The 9404-nt window shown below is 41.4% G+C and overlaps 1 protein-coding gene across 1 annotated transcript; it reads left to right on the top strand.

Moving 5' to 3' along the window:
* The first annotated feature begins 761 nt into the window (after positions 1 to 761).
* LOC144004173 (uncharacterized) lies at positions 762 to 8774 on the top strand. The gene is made up of 9 exons (XM_077501191.1): positions 762 to 997; positions 2145 to 2279; positions 2348 to 2437; positions 3265 to 3361; positions 4751 to 5283; positions 5439 to 5573; positions 5642 to 5728; positions 6330 to 6423; positions 6844 to 8774. Exons 1-5 carry the CDS (start codon positions 902 to 904, stop codon positions 5221 to 5223), a joined length of 891 nt encoding a protein of 296 aa, XP_077357317.1. The 5' UTR covers positions 762 to 901; the 3' UTR covers positions 5224 to 5283; positions 5439 to 5573; positions 5642 to 5728; positions 6330 to 6423; positions 6844 to 8774.
* The last annotated feature ends 630 nt before the right edge of the window (positions 8775 to 9404 follow it).

Below are 9404 nucleotides of genomic sequence, written 5' to 3'. Positions count from 1 at the left end.
CCTCTTATGGGTTGAGGAACGAACTCACGACCTGGCCTCAGTTTTGGAGACTGCCACACTACCACATAAACTTTGGAGGAAGATTCCAGCTGACCAGCAATATACTAATACACATTACTGACGTCAGGAGCTGCGTGGCTGATGGTGCAGAGCAGCTGTCTCCCAAACGAGTTGATTCTTTTTTTTTTTTTTACTTTTATTTATTTATTTATTTATATTTTAAATTCTTTATTTTATGCTCTTCCAAGTGTAAATATTACTCTAAACTATTTATTTGGTCCCACTCTAAATAGAGTCAAATTTACTCTACAGAATTTAATGTGTATAGTGCAGTGCTTGTGAACAGGGATATTGTTTTTATTATACGTATTTCCATAATCCTAGAATGGAAAAAATATTTTAGCCGAATGATCATAACCTTTCGTAATTTGTAGGGCTTAATTACTACAGGCAGGTTTAAAGACCGAGTTCATCTTTCCCGCGAAACAGCGTGAAGTCGCTGACACGTCTGTGACGTTCGAGGCCTCGTTTATAGTGGTCATGTGAATTTCAGCATTTCTGAAGCAGTTTCAATGCCGTTGTATGTCTGCATTAGTAAATATTCTTCTTTTATTGAATGTCTTTATATTTCATATTTTCACATTTTATAATTTCTTTTGTATTATGTGTTTTTATTTCCTATTAATTTTGTCACTCCTGTGACTCCATAGTCGGAACACTGCTTCGACACGCCTCCGCTTCATTTGCTCGAATCTGATTCGAGCAGGAAGGCTCGAGCGTAACATCTCCACTCAAGAGCGGGAATTTGACGAAGGAAGACCACGGATGATCCGGGGATTTTGTTATGGATCTTTCCGGACTGAGTTAACTTTCTCGAGTAAACGTTATCGTTTGGTTAACAATGAGTGGACCTCATAAGCAAACAAATGTCGGTTCCATACTACTGACGCGTCAAGAGAATGACTACCTTTTTAACCACCTTGACAGGAAATGCATCGTAAGTTTTCTTCTAAACCTTTTGTTTTTCCAATTATAACCTGCGCTATTTTGTCTCATTTGCGCCACGCTTCCTGTTTAACAACGCTCGTTTGAAGATAGTGTTCGTTTTTCTTTTCCTATGGGAGTAGGGAGGGTTGTTTTGACAGCCGAGGCGGCGAGGGGAGCGAGCGGCGACGTCGAACTTCGCTCAGAACGCTCGCAGTCGACCAAGCACTGAGTTGTAATCAGTTTTTTGTTTTTGTTTTTTAAGCCTCGACGCCTCAAAGTTGGCGCTTGACACACCTGAAGTCACCCAGGTAATGTTGCTTTCCGATTTAACACCGACGCAACTGAGCTGACATGGTGAGAGTGGTGTTAGCCCCGTGGTCAGTTTGCTGCTAAGTCAATCAACAGCTTGCAAGAAAGGTTTGTGTGCTGGTAGCCGAACCTGGGTTGTTTTCGGGAAATGTGTCACTGAGGGAATTTGCCGACAAGGCTTGGCAAGGGACAGTGCTGACTAATGGGACGATTCATCACTGCGGTCAGACCAGCATCCACTGCCCACATGCCGCTGCGTTGGCCACCTTCAAAATAAAAGCTGTTACACCAACCCAGTTATTCAAGCAAAGTCCTTTGATCAAAATCTGGTGTTGCATTTCAAAATAAAACTCATATGAAAACTGTGCTAATCAGTGCGCCCTACGTATTATTACAGCAGCTATACAGTCTTCCCTCGCTATAACGCGGTTCACTTTTCGCGGTCTCGCTGTATCGCGGATTTTTTTTAAAGTGCAATTTTGCATATTTTATTACAGCAATATACCCATTTTATAAAATTTATGAAGGTTTGAACATTGTCAATGTTTGAACAAGAGAGAAATGTGAGAACATGTAAATGCCTCAATGAGAAAAGTGTATAAATAGTGCGGTCGGGGATTTTAGAGCCTTAAAACATTTATAAGAGTTGTAAAACATAAAGCTAACTACTTCGCGGATTTCATTTATTGCGGGTATTTTTTGGAACCTAACCCCAGCGGAAAACGAGGGAACACTGTATCTTATTTTTTGTTTTGTTTTGGTAAATGGTGTTGTGTTTGAGAGATCAAGTGTGATCACATGAGATTTCTGCGGCCTGACTCTGTTGCTGTGTGCTTTCCCCCATCTAGACGTTGTCCTCGGCAGTGGTCCAAGTGTTCATCGCAGACCGGAACGCCACCTGGACCAAGAGATGTTGCGGCGTGGCCTGTCTGATCAAGGACAACCCACAGCGGTCCTATTTCATCCGAGTCTTTGACATCAAGGTATGCACGTGCGTCACGGTCGCGCGTCTGCTGCACATCAGACACCTAACGAAGTTGTCTTATAACAGGGCGGTAAGATGCTGTTTGAACAGGAGCTGTACAACAACTTTTACGTAAACCAGCCCTCCAGATCATACTTCATCACATTTGCTGGAGATGTGAGTTGACTTTCACCTTCTTTTCTTTTTTCCCCCGCTACCACATTGATGATGTATTATTATGATTCTAGCCCAGATGCTTGAAGGAGACACCATTTTCATCATACTGACAAAAACACCATCAATTTGAAACTAGTTTTTAATATCTACAAAAATAGTTGACTGTTCCTGTTTATTTTCGTTTTCTATACAAACTTTTACTTGGGGTTGCCCTAACTTTACATCCCCACTTTTAGTTTTTGCCGTTTTTACCTCACATTGTCCAAATAATCCATGAAACAATATAGGAAATGGGAAGTTTAAAGTGACTTTTAGGACACCCTGTATATAGTTGGGGAAACAACCCTGAGAACAATGTTCCAACTTCTGATTTGCCTACCTTGACATTTTGTCAAAAAGAAAAGTCTTAAGCAAGACTCAATTTATCTGTGATGCAACAGCAGACCATGAGCTATGTGGCACAGTAAATTGTGGTGATAAGGGACTAATCACTTGTGTGCATTGTGCACATCATCAAAATCAAATTTGTAAAATAATTCCAACTTCTGATTTGCCTACCTTGACATTTTGTCAAAAAGAAAAGTCTTAAGCAAGACTCAATTTATCTGTGATGCAACAGCAGACCATGAGCTATGTGGCACAGTAAATTGTGGTGATAAGGGACTAATCACTTGTGTGCATTGTGCACATCATCAAAATCAAATTTGTAAAATAATGCACTCATTGTAGAGTCATCTGTGTATGATTTGAAGTGAAAAGGAATTGTGCCCTTGCTTTGTTTTTGTGTTCATTCTAATGTTTTTCCCATCCTCACCCAAAACCTTCAGTCGAGCCAAGTGGGCCTGAACTTTGCGAGTGAGGAGGAGGCCAAGCGGTTCCGAGGCCACCTGGGAGAGCTCTTGGGCAAAAGGCGAAGGAAAACTGGTATTGACTTCCTTATTGCACGTCACACATTACTGTGGACCGATGGCACGCTTAGCATTTCTGTCTTGGGTTTGAACTTCCCATGTTTGTGAATCAGCTCAGTCAATGGCAAAGTGCTTTTGTAAATTTTAACATCTAAGCGTGTCGTTTTCCCAGCATGTAATCACATACCACACATACACATTCATCACCATCTTCAGTCTCGCAGCAGCTCATTAAATGTACTTATTGTATACATAGGTGCTGTTTTGTAAAATAGTGCAAGTTGCAAATTCTGGTATAGCAAATGCAACGTCGTCCTTTCCTTAAAGGGCCTGTCTGCTGGTTTCACTCAGGAAAATGCACTTTTTAAATACAGGATTTAAACAAACAAACTACTTCTCAAGCGGCAATAGGGCGGGAGACGGCGTCGGCAGCTTGGGTCCGGCGTTGAAATTTTGAGGACATTTTGTTGGTCCCCACAAGCTATTCAGACCTCTTTGTGATGGTTAAGACTTCGTTTTACAGTTTAGGTTGCAATTGGGTTATGGTAAGGAATAGGGGTAGACAATAATTTTTGATGGTTGAGGTTAGGGAAAGGCATTACGTCAATGAAAAGTCCCCACAATAATACAAAGACAAATGTGTGTGTTTGTCGCAATGAAAATAACTGACACTGGCATTCACCTTTTAAGATGGCGACGTAACCGCTGTGGTGGGTTTATCCTTTGGGCCTCCCAGGTGCAGTGGTACGTTTCCATGCATGGTCTGCTGTGACATACCACTCATGTCAGTTCATATCAGCACAGGATTTTTCATAAAAAAAATAGAAATGTTCAAACACAAAGGCAGACATCTCCATTTTTTGTGCATTCAGTGCAATTTAGTTTTTGGATTTTTTTCCCCCGTTTAAGCTATTTAACAGGCTAATTTGAAAATGTTTTTCAAAGAAGTCTTGTCATTTCATTGCGAAACTCCAACTTTTCCACAAAACTATAGAATTGCACAAAAATGTTTAAGTGCTCTGCTTTGCAAAGGTGTGAGTTTGTGAAAAATTTACCGGTTCCCATCAGGCTGGAAAAAAAAAACAAGCGCATAAGATGTTGGCAAACAATGAAATGAAACCGAATGAGTGGACGCTGCCCTTCAGTGGCGTGACAGTGTAACTGCGTGGTGCCTTCACGGGCTTTGGCTAAAAAAATAAAATAAAATAAAATAAAAAATAAAAAAAGACTGCAGTTTGGGTACTTGTTTATCCATCCAACCATTTGTAAACCTACTTATCAGTGTTTGAGGCAGGGCAAGGAGTCTAACATGCCTTTGGGGTTTTTTTTTTTCCTGAGTACCTGGAGAAAAATCACCTGAATACATGGATTGAATATATATACATTTTTTTTTCTGCATCTCCAGCTCCCCCGCCCCTTCCGCCCCTTCCATCTCAAGGCGGCCCTCCTCCCCCTCCCCCTCACCACGGGTCAGCCCCGCCACCTTCACTTCCCGCCCGAGGGCGAGGCGCCCCGCTGCCCCCTCGGCCCTCCCGAGCCCCTGTCTCCGCACCTCTGCCGCCGCCTCCATCCCAGCCAGGCATGGCCGCTCCCCCGCCGCCTCCGCCCAGACGAGCCTCCCTGCCCCCGCCGCCAGCCCACACCTCGACACCGGGGCCGCCCCCAACATCCTCTATTCCTAACTTTGGGGGAGCGCCGCCCCCTCCTCCTCCTCCATCCCCTCCGGGACCCCCGCCGGCATCCTTTGAGGCCAACGGAGTCGTGGATGGCATCCTGCCACTCGCCGTTGGTAAGTCGGCCTTGCTGAGTCAGATCCGCGAAGGCACCCATCTGAAGAAGGTGGAGCTGAAAGATCGGCCCGCATCCAACACTGGATGAGACGCGCTCCTGGACCAAATCCGACGAGGAGTCCGGCCGAAGTCGTCTTGTAACAGCATGGTAAGCTGCTGTTTGAATACGACCTGTACAACAACTTTACCTTTGTGTGATTTGCGAGCTTACCACTAGACGGTGCCTGTGTGCCACAGTTTGAGAACCACTTTGGGTTGACAGCTTGGCTTGACTCTGTTGCTTTTTCCCTTTCCCCCATCTAGACGTTGTCCTCGGCAGTGGTGCAAGTGTTCATCGCACACCGGAACACCGCCTGGACCAAGAAATGTCGCGGAATGGCCAGGCTGATGAAGTACAACCCACAGGGGTCCTATTTCATCCAAGTCTTTGACACCGAAGTATGCACGTGCGCCACGGTCGCGCGTCTGCAGCACATCAGGCACCTAACGAAGTCTTCTTGTAACAGGACGGTAAGATGCTGTTTGAACAGGACCTGTACAACAACTTTAACGTCAACCACTCCGCATCATACTTCATCACATTTGCTGGAGACGTGAGTTGACTTTCACCTTCTTTTCTTTTTTTCCCCGCTACCATATTGATGATGTATTATTATGATTCCAGCCCGGATGCTTGAAGGAGACACCATTTGCATCATACTGACAAAGACACACATCATCAATTTGAAACCAGTTTTTAATGTCTAACAAAAACAGTTGACCATCCCTTTTTCTTTTCTTTTTCTATACAATACAGTAATACAAACTTTTACTTGGGGTGCCCAAACTTTACATCCCCACTGTAGTTTTTGCCTTTTTTACCTCACATTGTCCAAATAATCCATGAAACAAAATAGGAATAGGGAAGTTTAAAGTGACTTTTAGGATAAAGGTAAAAACCCTGAGAAGAATGTTCCAACTTCTGATACATTTTTGTCAAAAAGAAAAGTCTTTAGCGAGACTCAAAGTAAATTGTGGTGATAAGAGACTCTACACTTGTGTGCATTGTGCACATCATAAAAATCAAATTTGTACAATAATGCACTCATTGTACAGATTCATGTGTTGTATGATTTGAAATGAAAATGACTTGTGCCCTTGCTTTGTTTTTGTGTTCATTCTAATGTTTCTCCCACCCTCATCCCAAACCTTCAGTCAAGCCAAGTGGGCCTGAACTTTGTTAGTGAGGAGGCCAAGCGTTTTCGAGATCACCTGGGAGAACTCTTGGACAAAAGGCAAAGGAAAACTGGTACGGACTTCCTTATTCCACCTCACACATCACTGTGGACAAATGGCACGCTTAGCATTTCTGTCTTGGGTTTTCACGTTCCATGTTTTGTAAATCAGCTCAATCAATGGCAAAGTGCTTTTGAAGATGTTAATATCTAAGCGTGTCGTTTTTCCAGCATGTACTTTCACACCAAAATACTACACATTCATCACCATCTTCTGTCTAGCAACAGCTCATTAAATTTACTTACTGTGTACATAAAGTGATGTTTGTGAATTGAAAATAGAGATTAGGGATGAACAATTAATTGCATTTGCAATAATATCACGATTTGAGAAAACGTGATTACTTCATTGCAAAAGTTTTTTTTTTTTTACTGAGTACCTGGAAAAAAATCGCCTGAATACGCGGATTGAATATTTTTTTTTGCATCTCCAGCTCCCTCGCCCCTTCCATCTCGAGGTGCCCCCCCTCTGCTTCACTGCGGTGCCGACCTCCAGCCTATCAAGGAGCTTCCCCGAGACCGTCGAACGGAAGAGCCGTCCAAGGATCGCGCTATTAAATGTGCGGTCGTTGACAAACAAAACGCTTATTTTGAGGGAGTTTTTCCTCTCCAACAACTTGGATTTCCTATGCCTGACGGAGACCTGGTCTGTCGCCGGTGATTCCACTGCTATGATTGAATTACTACCACCTGGCTGTGCTTACTTTGACGTTCCGAGGGCGTCGGGCCGAGGTGGAGGAACGGCGAGTATTTTTAAAAACTATTTTAAATGTAAACGATGTCTATTTACCACACCGATCAACAGCTTTGAAGCCATTTTCTTTGAAGTCAACCAAACCGTCATTGTGCTGTGCTGTGTCATCTATCGACCTCCCAGATACAATAAGGGCTTTTTAAATGACTTTGTGAATCTTCTTGCCGAAATCATGCTAAAATATGATCATATCCTCATCATGGGGGACTTTAATATTCATGTGTGCTGTACTGATAAACCACTGGTTAAGGACTTTTTAAGACTTATTGACTCATTTAACCTCGTGCAGTGTGTGTCTGGTCCCACACATGAAAGAGGTCATTCTCTAGACCTGGTTCTTGTTTATGGACTCCCGGTGTCAAATCTAGAAATAGTGGAAAACGTGATATCTGATCATATGGCTGTTTGCTTTGATGTCGACTTTCATTCTACTGCTTCTGTTAGATCTGCCGCTCCTGAGTCAAGTCGTAGAATTTTTAACCCCCTCACTGACGCCTTTGATAAACTAGTAATTTCATCAACATAAATGAAACAAAAATAATTTCGTCAACACACATATTTCACCAGACTAAAACTAGACGTGACTAGACTAAAACCAACTCATTCGCTGCCAGCCATTTTAGAAAAATTCGAAATTTTTAATACCCATGCGATATTACGTTCAATAATTATATATAAAACGAATCTACCAAATTACAGAATACACTCCCTACATTTTGTCTCGTCCCTTTCTTTTACATTTGACAGTAGAAAATTGTAGGTTTGCCAAAATACAGCCATTTCTCCCATGGACTCTGTTTATTTCGTATAAATAGGGCAATGATGTCATCTACCAGTGGTTGGGCATCAGTCAAGTTGTTTCCAAGTATGAAATTTACAGTGGAGCATAATCAGATTATCCCCCATTATCATCGCTCGAAAAAATATAATTGGCAAGTATACTTGTCAAAGGCAGTGAAGGAGTTTTAAACAATAAGTGGGACTAAATCAGTATACATTTCCGTCGACTCAAGAAGACGAAACAAAAATGTACTTGTATTTAATAAACCTGGACTAAAATCTATGGATATTTTAGTTCATGAACAAAAACCAGATGAAAATCATATGATTTTGTAAAATGTTGCCTGTGCTAATCTGTCACTGTGACGCTGTCATGTGACACATCACCTTTCAAATCTTTAGCTAGCGAGTGCAACATGTACAAATGCATGGGACAGACAGAAGGTGGATTCACGGTGAAAGGTTGAAAAAGTAAATTATAGTTATTACGTAACATTAATCGAATGGCTGAATCCAACCGCTAACTAATGCTGGCTAATTTACTAGCTCATGGCATGGAGCCATTGTAGCCACTTGTTGATATACTATCCATACCAAAAGTAAATAAATAAACCTTCCACTGTGATCAAACCAAATCTTAGAAAATCCAGTTTAACTACTTGTCGTTGCATGCACGGGCCATGAATTAAGCCACCCAGTAACATCTGTTCTCATAAAGCTACTCGTCATTACAAACACAAAATCAAGTCCCAACATGAGAAACTTGTTTTGAAGACCACGTGAGGAAGACCGGTTTTGATGTGATGACGTTGACTTGCACTGTGGCAAAAAAATAAATAAATAAATGAAATGAAATAAAATGTGAAATGTTCTTGTGTTCTCTGGTGAAACATTCTGTTAAACTTAATCATGATTGCATGTTGCTATTCCTCTGAAGACAATACAAAAATGACCAAGCAGTGGAAACACGACCTGAAAGCCAATGCAGCAAAGCGTACAAAACACAAATTATTTTATATTTTAGTTTTTAAACATTCATTTAGGTACAATTGTGTTCATGTGCAATACTTGAATTTAATCACTAGTGGAATTTATTATTATAATTATTATTATTAGTTTTCCTTAAAAGTGGGTATATGTTGCAACTGTATATAATGTTACAGGCTTACAATAATATTAAATGCACTTTTTTAGGATTACTGTAAAAATCTCAGCCTCATTTTTAAAGGACACTTAGGCCTACTTTATTTCAATATTGGTCAATACATGGAGAGCTGAGTAATTTATGATGTGGTACTTGATGCAAAAACAGTTTGCCTTGTGTAATGATGCTCTTTTGTGGTTAGGTTAACACCTGAAGATATTTGTAAATGGAGCAACACAAACTATTTCACTAACTAAATGTATGGCTTGTTTTATACAACCATAAAAAGCTTATCAAGAGAGCAGTACTTTCGGTGT

Source organism: Festucalex cinctus, chromosome 16 (genome assembly GCF_051991245.1).
Source record: "Festucalex cinctus isolate MCC-2025b chromosome 16, RoL_Fcin_1.0, whole genome shotgun sequence".
Classification (NCBI taxonomy): Eukaryota; Metazoa; Chordata; class Actinopteri; order Syngnathiformes; family Syngnathidae; genus Festucalex; species Festucalex cinctus.
Note: the sequence above shows the minus strand (reverse complement) of the source record. Positions and strands in the feature narration are given on the sequence as shown.